Source organism: Mytilus galloprovincialis, chromosome 11 (assembly GCF_965363235.1).
Source record: "Mytilus galloprovincialis chromosome 11, xbMytGall1.hap1.1, whole genome shotgun sequence".
Classification (NCBI taxonomy): domain Eukaryota; kingdom Metazoa; phylum Mollusca; class Bivalvia; order Mytilida; family Mytilidae; genus Mytilus; species Mytilus galloprovincialis.
Window position 1 is genome coordinate 47,846,558 of NC_134848.1, and position 17,194 is coordinate 47,863,751.

Consider the following 17,194-nt stretch of genomic DNA (forward strand, 5'->3'; position numbering starts at 1 on the left):
ATTTTTCGTAAAGAAGGAGCCGCCAATTGGATTTGTTGAAATCAGCGAATAATGCAATAAATTAGAAAATAAACGAACACCTACCACAAATTCAATTTTAATCAAATCTCCCTAATATAGATGGTTCACGAAACGGAAAAGTTTCTGCTATAGGTTGCATTTCTGTAAATATTGACAATTTCCCATAGGAACTCCTCTTACGGGTAAAACTGTAACACTTTTACGATGAAGTTTTGAAAAAAATGATATCCTAGAATGGAAAATTCATATGCACTACAATTTGTTTCAAAGGTCAAAATATAGGGCTGTGCGGCATATTTTTAACGTTTATATGCCCCGAACTTCTAAAAGTTCTAATTTTTTTTAACTATACCTACCTTAACTGTAAAATTACAACATATTTCAATATAAACAATATGTATATGAATATTTACCGGAAACATTCACGAGTTATGTCTCTATTAGATGAAACCTAGAGATCATAACTGGGAACCAGTATGTAAACAAAATTAATTATCTATAAATATTCTATATCTCCCCAAAAGAGTCGTGGTTTGGGAAACAGCTGTATTTACAAAGTGCAACCTTTCGCGTTTTTTCCTTATGACGTAATGTATTGGGAGGTATATTGTAACAACCATTATTGTGTTCATCTGAGTCTGCGCAAAGTATAGATATATCGAGAATAGTATCACAGTGTAGTTTTAGTAATATCATAGGTGAGCCCTTGCTCGATATGACCAAATTTATATGAGTATTGGGTGAAAATTGGGTTTGAACTTAGCCATATCGAGATACATGTACTTTCGTGTTGTTATTTGTTTTTTTTTAAGTTTTGTACCGACGTCACACGTTCATTCCATCTGTACGGCACCACCATTATGCACAGAGCATGTGCAAACCCACCTTTGTATCGACATCATGCACAGAGTGTGTGCAAGTCCACCTTTGTATCGACAGCATGCACAGAGCATGTGCAAGTCCACCTTTGTATCGACATCATGCAGAGCATGTGCAAGTCCCGCTTTGCTCTGAGTCAAATCTCGCGGGACTCACTTATGATATAGTAATATCATAGGTGAGCCTTTGCTCGATATGACCAAATTTATATGAGTATTGGGTGAAAATTGGGTTACACAGCAGACCTCAATATTATAAGCTAGTATAACGACAACACACTTATAATTCCCAATTCTAACCTTTAACATTCCCAATACTCACCCAAAACTTAAAAATTGTCTTGTATAAATGAAGAAGTCAAAATTCTTAAACAAATGGGAGTTTTGAGTCCATATATCGCCATCTAAGCAAACATCAAAAAGTTAAGAAATTTCAAATGAATACATCCCATGCAGAAAACTGGTAAAAGCAAATTATGCCAACTGCTAACTATTCCGTGTACTTCTTGTGTTGTTTCTGAGACTTTCACGTGCATGCTCCATATCATGAATTTTAACAAACGTATGCAACCTATGACTTAAATTAAAGTGTTAATATTTTCAGTTGAACTGCTCTTATGTTTGTAGACACCCGGAGCGAACTATCTGTTATGCAGTAGTTTTTGCATACGTCAAGAACGATCAAGTGGTGCATGAGCTCTAGATGGTTTTTATATATTACATCGGGTGACTAAGAAATGTTTGGTGTCTTTGACCTTTATCCCTTATTTCCCATAATCAGGGAAATACTCTTGAATATTCAATACATCCACTACATGTATGAAATAAAAAGAATGTGTAGAGAATGACATGTGTAATATGTTGTCCATTTTTGTCCATATAAAATCAGATGTTGTTTAATTACCAATGAGACAACAAACCAGCCAAGATCAAATGTTGTTGATGTAAGCAATTCGCATATCTAAATAGAACAGAAACCACAAGTCTCCCTCTAAACTTAATAAACTTGTTTTCAAAACAAATTACGTTAAACAGATTATGAAAAGTAATATTTATTAAAGAAAAGTGTATTCAATACAGTACGTCTTCACAAAATTCAATTTTAACATACATGTACAAAATAGTAATACATAATATCCCTCGAAAAATAGAGGCAAATCCAATTTAAAAAATTCTCTATTTTTACATACCTTCATACTTATAGAAATACATAATATCCCTCAAAATACAAGTTAGTCATAGTCAATATACATAAAAGTAGTAATACATAATTCCCTCAAAATACAAAAAATAATTAAACAAGCATCAAAAGTAACTTTTACTCTAAACACTTCAAATTGTCACTGAAAAGCACTGGAAAGTTTATCGACCTCACAATACGACTCGAATATAGATCTACAAATATTAGATTCAGAAACCCCTGTATTAGCCATGATGGAACTGACTGACCCTCTTCCTACCATACTTGACAATCTACTATATCTTTGGTAAGAGGACGAAGAAGACCAACCTATATGCTGCATGACGTCACTTGTAGACCCCCCTGACAAAGCTAAAGTAATAGCACAAGCTCCCGAATTCCATGAGGGGTCTCACCGTCGTAAATATCGAGTTTCTTTAAATATTTCCTCAAGCGATCATACATAGCATTCGGAGATACAGGATTGTCAGTAACATCTTTTCGATTTTTACTCAAAGTACGGAATAAATAACCAAACCGTAAATCAACTCCAAGTGCCCTGGCACCTTCAACATACCTTTCCAGTGCTTTAACTGGACAAATTAAAGTATCATCAAATCTTAAGATGGAAAATTCATTCACTTTCCCTTTTCCAAGTGTTTTGCCTACTGTGTGTGAAAATAGAAAACCGTCACCATTTGGTAATAATTTAACCTCTTGTGAAATACACAAGCCCAAGTCATTCGCTCTGTCCCCTGAAAAGTATTGAACTTTGAAGAAAGCTTGATCTCTAAGGAATATGAATCTTTCAGAGGATTTCAAAACAGGATCCAACAACAAATCATCAATATGAACACTAATTGATCGGAGTTTGTCTAAAAACAGAGGTTTTGCCTGTTTTTGTACAACATGGGATTTTGACTGCTCAAACTGAATAGCATGCAAATATTTGTCTACCTCTGGACTACACACAGGATTACCAATTTTAGTTATTTCATTCCACTCAGAACCCCGACCATTAGCTTCAAATATAGCTTTTAATTGTCCTAGCATAGACTGAACAGTTCCCGCTGCTAACCTTAACGGACACTGACATAAATGAATACCCAACTTACCAAGAAATTCACATGTTAAGTCATGTACTTGCGTTTTCCCCCTTGAATCCTTCATGACCATAAATCGCCTTACATCTAAAGGGGAAGCGGTTTTTAAACACTTAACAGGTTCACCTCCAAATAAAAACTTCTCAAACTCTTTTTCCAGCGAAAGTTTTTTCTTATTATAACTAGTGCTTCCAACTAAACTGTCTAAATATCTCAAACGCCTTTCCACTGAACAATTACTCGTGATTCTTTCCGAACTTTCAATCAAAACGGGGTTTTGTCCACATGACTGGCAAAATTGATACCCAACATCATTTGCATAACCACACACTAAACACTGTTCTGCTGGCAGCCAAACTCGTGGTACACCATTCTACAAAAAGGTGAAACTAAAAATGAAGTCGTGCGACAATTAAACGCCATGGTAAACCATAAGTGTCCAACTTAAACCCTTTAGTAGATGGGTACAACAGGGCTTTGTGTTCATTTCGTTCAGCTAAAACATTCCATACTGACACATGTTCCCAGAAAAAAGGCCACCACACTGGTCTTGGAAACAACTCAGGAACCACAAATGTACAACTCTTAACCCCAATCTGAGCACAGAACTTCAAAACGGGAAAAATTAAACAAAAAGGGGGGAACACATAAGGGTTTTTTTCCAAATTCAAGTCCTGAGAAAAAACATTAACACCATCTGAAAGAACTGTGGGGAATGGTGTAAAATGTTTTAACGGATTACCATTAGTATCATTCATAGCATTCGAGTCTAATGCCATCAAATCTGAAGTGTGGGGACCAAACCTCTCTTCAACAAATTTCCACTTCATAGGAGATAACATAGCATCTGATAATCTCAACTTTCTGGACTCCCTGTCAGCAGGGTTTCTACTAGAACTAACATATACAAGACGTAGGTCCATGATAACTGTTTTTGAAAGAGTGAATATCTTTCGCAAAACTCCATTCAACGAGGGGTCTCTACCTCCTTGATTACTCCAAGCATTAACTACCGCAAGATTATCACAAAACGCGTCCACCCGAGTGTCGACAATTCTCTCTTTAACAGAACAGAGGGAGTGTAGTAGGGCATTTGCCTCCTTAACGTGGATAGGAGAGCTATCATTCTTATTCCAAAAGTCACCAAACTCTACCGTAACCTCTTTGCAAATCATAAAGGCACCCCACTTAAAAAGCGACGAGTCAGTTGCTAAAATCAATTGTAAATGGGTTTCTAATCTCCAAGAGGCAGTTCCCTTCCAATTATCAAAAAAACGCCAATATTCTAACTCCTCTTTTAACTCTTTGTAAATGTTAATTTTCTTACTATTTTTAGAAGCAAGGCTTATGGCCCTATTGATTTCCCTTGAAAACAATCTGGCAGAGGGGACAGCAAGAAAAAATGAAATACATTTTCCTGCGAAACGTTGAAGGGTTTTAATGCCTACGTCATTGCCATCAAGGATAGATTCCCTTAAAATTCTAAATGATTCTTTTTTCTGCTCCGGCAAGATAAAGGCCAGTTTAGCTGAGTCACAAAACATTCCCAAGAATTTCAAACACCTGATTGGTATAAAACAACACTTTTCCAAGTTTAAAAAATATCCCAATCTAACAAGAACCTGACACAGAATGTACAGACTTTTTACCAATTCGGCATGACCTGATTTCTTCTTCAAACTTGTATTTTTAAACTCGCAAACTAACCTATCATCTATGTACAATAAAGAAGGTACACCAAGGGAGCGACAATAGCTAATTGGAACCAGACCAGTAGTGTGATAAATAAAAGCACTAGCTTTGAAGCCGAAAGGAAGAGAGTTAAAAACCATGTACCAGCCTGCAAACTGAATTCCAAAATACTGTCTAGAATTGGGATTTAAAAGTATATGATCGTAACCAGACTTATCATCAAGAGATGCCATGAAAGAATCCTTTTCTATTAATCTAAGAACCTCTTTAAGAGTATCTAACGAAAAAGGGAAATCCTTAATCCATAAATTCAAGTATCTTTCATCATGGCACATACGTGGTTTTGATGGCTCAATAGTGATAGGTAAAACAAGTAACGGCGGATCACATTCCCCAACTCTGCCAATTACAGTTAATGATCCATTGGCTATTCTTTCTAATAAAGTGTCACACAAAAATTTCTCAAATCCTTTGCAACTAGCAGAATTTTGAAAATAAGCAGGTTTGGGAAGACTTGAATCGTAACAACGACCCCTAAAATTTCCCTTAAAATGTTTAAACATGGGCCTAATATCTACCCCCTGTTTAATCCAGTCCAAAATTTCACCAGGACAACCTATTTTCTCCCATTGTTCTGAACAATACATTAAATTTCCTGCTTTGAAAAAATTAGGATCTAAAAAAGACAGATCCTTAAAATCATAGTCGCTACCATTTACAACCTCTTCAGCACTTGGTAAGCAATCAGAGGGTTGGGTGATCTCTCCTTTATAATTTACTAAAAGTATGTCACTTTGCTTTCTTAATTTAACGCTAAGTGGATCGAAACCCGATTTTAACTCCCAATCTGGAATTTCTGGCTCAAACTTTTCTTTCTTAGCCAAAGGTTCATGATCCCTGATATTCTGAAATTAACAAAAAGAAAATCTTTTCAACTCTGAAAAATTGCTTGAGATTTATAAAATAAAATAAAGGAGAGAGACACTCAACCCTTGCCCGCGTGAAAAAATTTTCACTGGAGATCGAAGCTCCTGGGAAAGGGAAAGGCATCTAAAAGATTAAAATTAAAAAATATACAAAATACATATTAATTAATTGTCTTTTTTCATCTTTGGACAATTTGCAATAAAATGTCCCGACTCCTTGCAAAAATAACACACACCGTTTGACACTCTCCTGCCTCTACCTCCTTGCATTCTTGGAGGCCTAAAACCACCTGAATTATAGTTTGGCCCTGGATAAAAATTAGGATACGGGAAACCAAAACCTGGATTCTGATATCCATATCCAGGAAAAGGAAATGCAGGAGCTGAAGTAGGTGGAGCATCTAATATATCCTGCCTCTCCTTTGAACCTGATGGTTCCTCGTATTTTTTAGATTTTGCCCAGTCTGAAATTAAGGAGGAAATCTTCTTGTCCTCCTGGGAACCAAATAACTTTAAGACGAGCCCACAAAAATCAACATTATCTTCGTATTTTTTACACATTGAAAAAGATTTTGAAAATAAAGAACAGTCCTTATGATTCGCTTTGTTAGCTGCATCAACCAACATTTCGATGGCCGCAAGTAATACTCCCGGTGTTGTGAGTTTTGGTCTTGCTGCCAAAGTTCTAACGTAAGATAGTGCTTCATCTACCTGTAAAACCTTTGAATTTTTCTTCAACTCATCCAGGTCTTGTCTCATTGCTTGCAGCTGCTGGTTTGTTGTGGATGGGTCTCCCTGCGCCGCTTTGCCATCACTTCCTACAACAAACAAAACGAAAAATAACTAGATTTGTAATTGCTAGCAATAACGGATGGCACCCTTCCCCCATTGCCAGGTGAGCGGCAGCCATTTTGAAAATTCCAAAGTCAAAGAGTTCATCTACAGATGTCTAGTAACATTTTTGCAAAGTTTCATTAAGTTTAAAGTATTTTGAAATTTTTGATATTTTTGCTGTTTCCATGGTTACGGCGGCCATTTTGAAAATTCCAACTTCAAAATGCAACTCTGCTTATGCTAGCTACTATTCCTGTAAAGTTTCATCCAGTTTGCAGCATATTATTTTTTTGTTGAAATTTTTTACCTTTTTGCATTGTTTCCATGGTAACAACAGCTATTTTGGAAATTCCAACTCCAAATGCCACATCTTACAATGTTGCTCATCCTTACTGTGAAGTTTCATGAAATTTGGAGCACTTTGAGATTTTTGGAATTTTTGGTGTAGTTTCCATGGCAACAGAGTAGTTCCAATGAGAGCCAAAATCATCCAAAACCTGTATATAGTGGGCACCTACATTCTATTTAAATATAATGATTCTGAGTTAAAGCATATCCAAACAGTTCACCAAAACCAAAAACTAGATTTTTTCACATTTGTTCTGTTTCCATGGAAACGGTAGCCATCTTGAACCATTCCATGCTTACTGCAACTCTGCACGTGGGGGTCCTTATCATAGTAGAGTTCCATCGACATTGGTCCATTGGATTTCAAAAAATCCCCTGGACAAAATCTGTTGCAAGAAGAAAAATAATAAGAAAAAAAAGAAACGTAGAATAACAATATGTCACCCCAACTCCGTTGAGGGTGCCATAACTAAACTTCCTTGCAACAGTTTTTAAATATATATCAAAAGGAAAATCAAGAATATCAAAACATACTAGCAATACAAATACAGGACAATGTCTTGCTCTAAATAACATTCGTAAGCTGTAAATGTAGGAAACCATGAAAGTAGTGCCAACATTAAAACAAAATTAAGTGTAAAACGAAATAACGAAAAACTATATAAAATTATCAAGTCTTGTTTTCTGTAAAAAATTAAGTTTACTTAGCAAAGAAATCCAGATTTCTTGAAAATGCAACAAAACAAGACTAGATCTGTTGCCGTGAACAATATGTGTTGCCGTGAATGAAATGTTGCCGTGAATAATATCTCACTTAAATAAACAAAAGCCTACATAAAGGTCCATAAACATCAAGTTACAAATAAGGAGAGATAATCTTTGATAAGCATTTAAAAAGGGCTAAATTAGAACAGACGGACAAGCAAACTTATCCAAAGAAAAAAGATAAAAAGAAACATTCATACCTTTCGCCGCTGGTGTATCTGTACTGGGATTACTAGTACTTAACCTCTGACCTCTAGCACCAACAGAATTGGCTAACAATATGCTTTCATGCACTAGAAGTCACAGATTCTCTATATTGTCATCCTTCCCACACAGAACAATTAATACAACTTTAACTGATTCACCTGGAATTAAATAAGGCACTAATCAATCAAACGGAACAGATGCAGTTTCATGTATAATGTGTAAAAAATCACGAACCGTGAAAAGCGAAAATCTCGGAGGCAACTTGCCAAGTTACCGTCAATAAAATCATAACTTCTGATGACACTAAACAACAAGAATTAACATAAAAACCAAAGGCTAAATTTATCGCACCAGATGCAGATCTACATTTCTAACAAAAATGTTTGTTCAAAAGAGCATTATCGGTCAAATGAAGCTGATTAAATTATCAAAAACAAAAAATTAAAGCCATATTTACTTTGAATACAAGGTTCTCTGAAAGTCTTAAGAAAACGTTATAATAAATTATAAATTACCTGTCAGCTTCTCAAACTGAGCAATTAATTCGACTTTTGTTAAACTCTCTAAAGGTTCATCTTTTTTCAGTCTTGACAGCTCTAAAACCGCTTCTGCATCTGCGTTTTTTACCCTCAAAATGATCGGGATTAAACTTTTACCCGCCAGGGAGCAATTTGGCTTCAATACCTGAGCCATAGCTGAAATTAATAAAAATAAATTTAGTAACCTCATTACAAATCCGCCATTAAAAATCGTGCAATGCGGACTGTCTTCGTCATAAATTGAAGATACAAATATCTTTTTCTAAATTAACGTATGAACATTAAAAAAAAATAAATGTGCTCTTAAACTCCTAGAATGAACTAAACCAAAAACATTCTCCTTCAAAGTTATTATTTCCAATACCTCGACAATAACGCAAAATTCGGAGCTTTCTTCTCCCTAGATATATTTAACAAAAATCTCTGACAATATCTTCATTGAACTCTGCAACCTATGCAAACGCCACTTAAAGCTTTAAATCATACAACACTTCCCGACATACAGGACAGTTCTCAATACGCCTTGCAACCAATGCAGACGCAAACTCCATTTTAGTACATTAATTATAAAAACAGCATTAAACCACAACTACTAGCTGTTATCAACAAAATACATTGAAAGCATTAACTACATTTAACTAGATTTAAAAAACTTACTTCCACAGTAAGAAACTTCTTTACTTTAGACACTACAACCACGCTCTACTCAAGAGCTGTTAAAGTCCGTGCTGTCACGCTTGATAGCAGCTGCCAAACTGAATGTATTGGTCAAATCTCGCGGGACTCACTTATGATAACAAATCAACGAAAAACGTCATATAAGAATATTTTATACATCCCATTATACATGTTATAGTTGAAAGCTTACGTTGTTTTACGTTTGTGCTCATCGTGTTTCATTAAATTCACAAGTGGACTTTAAATTTAATTATTTTAAAGATGAAATAATTGTATAACAGAATTGAATTTCGTTTTCCGATCAGAAAATGTGTAATCTTCTTCATAGATATAACCATGTGCGTTGCAAACAAAATGTAACGTAATCAATATTATTGCCCAGGACTAAACATATCGTTTTTCTCAAATAAAGCCTGGGCTTCTATAGAACAAATCCTTCATAGTTTTCTATGGTAGAACAACGAGTACATTAGTGTTTCTATTAAGTTTCATGTCTTCTATTATCATCCATTGGAGATGATGCGTTGATAATACCTCATTCGTCAATATAAGAATTCAGGAGTTCATTAAAATAGCAAATGATTATCGTCTTTTATGAACGTTTATCTATCACATTTAAAACACAGCCATAAGTTTGCTGGATACAGCCATACATAAATAGAACGGTTTCAAGGACAACACTAATTTCATAAGTTTGTAAAAGTGTTGACCGTACGGTTTTAGAATGAAGCGCGAAAATACAAAATGTATTTCGGTCAACTCTTTTACATTCCAATGAATTAACAAAAAGAAGCATTCAATTCATAAATGAACAAAATAAGAAAGAAATGGTTTTAATAATGAACCTCCTTTTCAAGATATTGGATTTCTTAAAAAATGGCGGGAAAAAGGTGACTCTAGAATCTAGAGTTTGAATACATTTTGTTAAATGACCTTTTATGGGCTTATATGATTATATTGGATGTATGTTTCATTATGATACGTTATTTTGATTGCCTTACAGCAATCTCGTGTCCTTCTGAAATTATTATCCATTTATAGAGAAAAGTAACATACATGATGACACACGTTTTCACAATAAAGTGCACAAGTAAATAAACAAAAAACTAAATAAACCATTCTAGCTAAAAAAATGTTATAATAAGTATTGAATGTTTCGTTTTGTAATTTCATAGGTTGTTGTAGAGCTTTGACTATGCGAACATTTATATAATAAAAGTACTTCCGTGCTTCACACAATATGTACTTTGGTTAACGGTTTTGCACTCCAATGAATTTACAAAAAGAAGCATTCAATTCTTATAAAAGACAAAGTGAGTGTAATAGGGTAACATAGGTACCTTATGTTGAATGGGAAAATCAAGCTGTGTGAACATCTGACAAAATTCCGAAATCTCACCTTAGTATATCCGTTAACCAGACTGAGTGTGATTCAGTTTCCAGAAAGGTTTGCGATGAACCAATAAGAATTAGTTTTAGTTTGCGATGAACCAATCAGAAGGCAGCTTAGGGTTTTGAAATGTTTTCAAACTGGTTACAAAAGTAACGATACATAATTTATTTCATACTTCTTGAAAATAAAACTTGCATTTTGAATTGTTTTCACATTTACATTTCGACTTTAACCAGAAAGGAACCTCTAAATTCCAAAACAGCTCTTCAGATGAAACACCCGATGGTTGTTCCTATTTTGCATGTTGTAATGATATATTGCTAAAATATGTTCTTATTCAAATTGTCTTTCAAATCAAACAAAAATGAGAATCACGATTTGTTTTCTGTATTTTTACCAAGTGATTTATTATCGTCATATATACTAGACCTGCTATAGTTACATTGTCCACTAACTTTAATAAAGATGAACCTTGTTAAAATTATTTTTCGTAAACAAAATGTGTAGTTAGAATATCCGCCTTTTTCGTCGGTCGAGATATGCCTTGTCTTTTCCTTTCAAGGGCAACCCCGACAGGTACATATAAGGGAACAACTAGAAGTACAAATACCCTTCCGCAGCACCTAGAGTTAGCCCGGTCACTTTGGTTTTTTTTTCAAGGGTGGAGGGGAGGGTTCCGACCCCATAGCTTCTTTTTTTTAAAACCCGTTTTGTCTTTTTATTTTAATTTTCAAGGCCTTCGCGTTAACTGTTTCAACAGAAGGGTATCGCTTTGTCCTTGGTATATAATTCTATACCCCCAACCCCCAAATAAAGTGATCAAACTAAAAGACTGACAAATCTTTTGTAATGAAGAAACCAACTAAACGAAATATTCGATCTGATGTAGGTCCTCAGTAAATTATTTATTATTAAGAAATACTTATTGCTCCATGTTTTCTTGATAACGTACCAACCTTTACAAAGAAAAAGCTACAAAAAGAATTTTACATTTTATCTTAAATATTTGGAAAATATAGCAAATAATTATGTTTCACCCAAAATTGCTAAAAAGTTTAATATGACTACAAAATACATGTATTTAGCATCAACTGTATTTAAAACATGAATTGCTCATTTTAAAAACAGTATGTTCACGCATTAAATAACGATTTATCGTTTTTTCATCCTCTAAATGATAAATCAAACAATAAAATAATCACAATATTGGCATTGGTATTGAAATATCACCTGGAACGAATTAAACATTTACAGGTCTTGTTATGGTCTGTGTAACTCGAATTGTTTTAATTGATCCAACTTTAAACAGGATAAATGATAAACACTAAATACATTTCAATTTAGTTATCAGAATGAATGCATCTCATGCAGTTGCTGGTTAACTTTAGACGGGTTAGCATATTTAATGTTATTAAACACTAATGCATGTATTTCATCTGACGGAATAGTTTAAAACGTTGAAAAACAGATATGAATTTAAAAAAATCATTTTTATTATTACTTGTGATCCAATTCACAGGAATAGTTAACTGTATGAATATGGATGACGTATGCTCGGCTGATGACGATAAGTGCAAGAAACCAAATCTTTCTGGAGTCGGTATGATTGAAAAGGGTAAATGTTCATTGACAGGAGTACTTCTTAGATTTCACCAGCTGTCAATGCTCGAATGTGCTAAGAAATGCTTCATTACGTCAAACTGCACGTCTATTAATTACAGACAAGATTGGAAATTATGTGACCTTGTGATGTCTGATGGTGAGGCTAACGAGATTGCCGACGACTCGACCTGTATCAGAAGTAATATAACAACATGGCAAAAGGTATGTAAGAACGGAATCTAAAACTTAATCATCACAAATTATTTTATTTATATCAGATTATCTTTCATGTATTGTCTCTGTTTTGGTTTAGTTGCATTTTATAGCAACATAAACATACAATTTTGTTGACAATGTACAATGAATAACGATTTTCGAGTAACGGAATTTAAGATGTATGATTGTATACACTTGCAAGTCTTGCTTGAAGATAAAATAATGCAATTTTTAAAGCAACTTTTTTTTGTATATATATATTTATATATAATAATGCTATCCCTTTCATTTGAAATATTCTTGGGGTATTTTTCTAATTGGTAAACAAATTATGGATGTAAATATTATAACATCTCAAACGATCTTCGACTGGGATCAAACGAAATTTGCGCATTACAAGTTCCTTTAGCACACAAGTAGTCCAATAATTTTAATAGGGTAAGGAGGAATCTTAATTTTTGTCATTTTAGATTGTTGTCATATTCACATTTTAATAGCTGTATAAATCAAATGTGTATTGTTTTCTCATTATTCCAACAATGCTTCATTAAAATGATGACGGTTTTTTTTTTTTTTTGTAATGTGTTTTAGTCATTGGCGGGGAAATGTGCAGGCTATGAATGTGAAGAAGGGAAAAAGTGTGAATTCAATCCTCATGACAAAAGTTTGAAATGCGTTAAAGCATGTAAGTTCTATTCTTCTCATTCATTTTACATTTATAATTTGTTGACTGTATCAGCAAGAATATTAAGTGATCCCGGTAGGCAAGCTGATATTCGAGCTTATGAAGTAAGTATCAAAAAATGAAAATGCCATTATTCTGTGTAAAGGTAATTTACCATAACTGTACTTTTTTCGTTTAGAATATGAAGTAAAATGAAATAGCTGGTAAAACTACTTTTACGGGTACAAAATGTTGGGACAGTTGTTCTGTTGTATGAATGAAGTCGTGTGCATTTTATTGATAAATTAACGCCGATTTACTTGAGCACGCGACGTTCTGCACTGATACGTGACGTCATTACCTAATATTTTCGAGAATCAAATTCTGTCTGTGATGTTAAAGACAGTTGGACCCCAAGTATATCAGCAATTATGGAGGTCACGTGACTGTGAAAATTCAGTAAAACTACGGATGAGACAAACCTCATTCTATTCACTCAAATACAAATGGCATGATAAAAACTTATTGATGAAAATAATTCTGAATATTCATAGTTTTACCTCGATAAAACTTACACTGCAATTCAAAGTCTTTTTGTATCCTAAACTTGATTAGTGTGTGAAAATTGTCAAGTCTCCTATCGAAAAATCTAAATATTTTCTAGGAAACTGAATTTAAATTTAATAAAACATCTCATTAAAATACTCGATGTGAATATCTAAACCGAAGAATATTAGATACGCAGACGTCAAGTTATTTCAAAAACGTAGCGGTTGTGTTTTTTACCGATTTGTACAATTGGTTATCTCCCCTTTTGAAATCACCAGTCAAAAATTAAACTTAGGAAAAAAAATATAAGAAGAAGTTAACTTTGGGAAAATCAGGATTTTTTTTCAAAAAATGGATTTACAACTATGCTATTATAACATTGAGAAGAGATACTTCCTTACTTTTCAGAGAAAGATTAGTTGTAAATATAAAAAGACAAAAGAATTAATAAAAATCAAGGAATATCACGTAGAAACATAGCTATGTTTATATAAATTAGCTCTGGCAGATGAAATTTACTTTGCTACTTTTATAAATAAGGGTAAATGTCTTATGGGTCACCTCTTTGTGTATTATAATTCTTTTAGCAATTCTAATAATGTACAATGAAACATATTTAAGAGAATTTGAATTATCCCTTGAAAATGAAAATAATAATCAAAATGTACTGATCATGTTTAATTTATATTCTATAAAATAGGACTAAGAATCTCAATAAGTTTCTTCAAAGTAAAAGATTCTATTTTTCTTAGTTGAACAGTCTAGTACTGCCTAGAAAATGTCTTATAGAAAAAAGATAAGTTTAAACAAAATTTGAAAGAAAATCTGTAAAAAAAAATGCTTACAATTTTAGGTGAATGTAACATTATTTGGAATTTTAAAAACATTATAAAATGGTAAAATTCAACTAATAGATTAGCTAGCAAAGTAACCCCTTTATCAGGGTATTATATAGATTATGAAAGTAAACCTGTAAAAATGGGGATTCTTCTCTTCAGTATTGGTATATTCATATTTTACCTGAATAATCGAATCTTTATATATATCATAAATGAAAGTTTGTGGGACAACTTGTGCATTTTACTTAATGATTAATGGATTATTAGATTTGACAAGATTTGCAATTTGAATAAATTCAAATTTGTAGGAACACATTTTTATGAATTATTAAACTTCTTGTTCGACTTGATAAGCTAGTGTTTGCTATTATAATTAACAATGTAGCTTACTTAGTAAGGAGATAAATAAATAAACAAGTTTTTTTACTTATAAAAATTAAATATGATATTAATTGACTTTCCCTTCCTTTTATCATATTTTTTCCTTCAGAACTTTTCTTTACAATGTCATTTTTATTGCTATTGTTGTGCTTTTGTTCATCGTTAATTTGTCTGACTTGTTTCTAATATGAATGAATGTCTAGGTTCAAACGCAATTAAGAAGATCTTTTTTTGTTGTGTAACTTTTCTAATGTTTAAATTTTCACTATCCACATGACCCTGAAACATATGTTTTAACGTGGACGTACGTTGAAAAAGGAAAACAATGTCACCATCACAGGTAGAATAAAAAGAAGTCGAATTTCACTGTTTTGAAGAAGAAACGCATTCAAAACCAAGTACAAATTGACATGACTGGTGGTCACTAAATTTGATGTATTAAAGTAAAATATTATGGCTTTAAAATTGTGTAGAATTTTGAAATAGGTTACCCGGTTACATTTAAGATTATTACTGTTGTTTTCTGTTTCTTGATACGCAAACAGCAAGTAATCAAAATTCGATGGTTTTGGCGAAGAAAAAGAATTGCTGATAATTCTTAAAACGGACGAGATAAAGAAATAGCAAAAACAAGCTAATTTTGGTAATGTATGTATGTCGTATTGAAACTATATTGGTCGCAAAACCTACAAATTGCAAAAATCAATTATAATTAAGGCATGACGAGTTGATTAAAAATACTTTAAACGTCAGTTTTTTAGCCGATTGATATGGCCGACTTTTCGACGTCTTGGACGACTGAAGCGCCACCTAATTAATTATCCCTGCTGGTTTTGCTGATAGAGCTTGACGAAAACGGACGTTTCCAAGGACTTACTTTCCAGCTGAGATACCAGACAGTAAAAACAAAGAGAAAACGTACAAATTACCGATAAAGATAAAAGTAAAATGATACATGAATACTTGTTCTGCGTTGTAATTTTGATATTTGCAATTCAAAGTTTTCTGCAGACAACACTTCTGTAACCTCATTTTGTTTATTTAGTTGAAACTGGTAACAACGCTTTATAATCTTAAGGATAATTGATGTTGAATAAGTTTGATAATTTGATAGAGATCCTTTCTAACAATGACTTAAATTAAGTTTTCATTTTTGTAATGGCATTAATTGAATTGTTTTTGGCAACGTAAAAGATCTTTAAAAGATATCAACGGGTTTTTTTTTCTGTGTGAAAGCGAAAATTGTACGGCAAATTTTCATTTTTTTCATTTGAGTGTAGGAAAAGGGATTGCAGTTAATTATTTGTTCAACCTCAAGCCTACTCACGGTTCTGTCCAATGCAAGGAGCCATATCGTTCTTTCAACATATGAACTGTAATAGAACATTTATCGATAGAAATATTATGAAAAAGATCACATTATCAAAGAACCATGTCAACACCTTTCATGATGGTCCGTACGTTACCTGTCACACTCCCATAGAACCATTTCAACACCTTTCATAATGGTCCGTTTGTAACCTGTCAGTCACACTACCACAGAACAATGACAACACCTGTCATGATGGTCCGTATTAAACCTGTCATACTATCACAGAACCATGTCGACACCTTTCATAATTGTCCGTACGTAACCTGTCATCCTCCCACAGAACCATGTCAACACCTTTCATTATGGTCCGTTTGTAACCTGTCACACTCTCACAAAACAATGTCAATACCTTTCATAATTATTTGTATGTAACCTGTCACACTCCAACAGAACCATGTCAACACCTTTTATGATGGTCCGTATGTAATTTGCATCACTCCCACAGAACCATGTCAACACCTTCCATGATGGTCCGTTTGTAACCTGTCACACTCTCATAGAACCATGTAAAAAAACCTTTCATGATGGTTCGTATGTAACCTGTCACACTCCAACAAAACCATGTCAACACCTTTCATGATGGTCTGTATGTAACCTGTCACTCTATCACAGAACCATGTCAACACCTTCCATGATGGTCCGTTTGTAACCTGTCACACTCTCATAGAACCATGTAAAAAAAGCTTTCATGATGGTTCGTATGTAACCTGTCACACTCCAACAAAACCATGTCAACACTTTTTATGATGGTCCGTATGTAATTTGTCACACTCTCATAGAACCATGTCAACACCTTTCATGATGGTTCGTATGTAACCTGTCACACTCTCTTAGAACCATGTCAATACCTTTCATAATGGTTCGTATGTAATTTGTCACACTTCCACAGAACCATGTCAACACCTTTCATGATGGTCCGTATGTAACCTGTCACACTCTCATAGAACCATGTCAACACCTTTCATGATGGTTCGTATGTAACCTGTCACTCTCCAACAGAACCATGT

General features: G+C 33.7%; 1 protein-coding gene across 2 annotated transcripts in view; it reads left to right on the plus strand.

Annotated features, from left to right (window-relative positions):
* The first annotated feature begins 11,925 nt into the window (after positions 1-11,925).
* Positions 11,926-17,194, plus strand: part of LOC143051190 (uncharacterized) — a 92,057-nt gene continuing 86,788 nt past the window's right edge. For both annotated transcript variants that reach the window (XM_076224179.1, XM_076224180.1), the window contains exons 1-2: positions 11,926-12,388; positions 12,974-13,067. In XM_076224179.1, the coding sequence (XP_076080294.1) occupies positions 12,035-12,388; positions 12,974-13,067 (448 nt within the window). In that variant the 5' untranslated portion in view covers positions 11,926-12,034. The remainder of the gene's footprint in view (positions 12,389-12,973; positions 13,068-17,194) is intronic.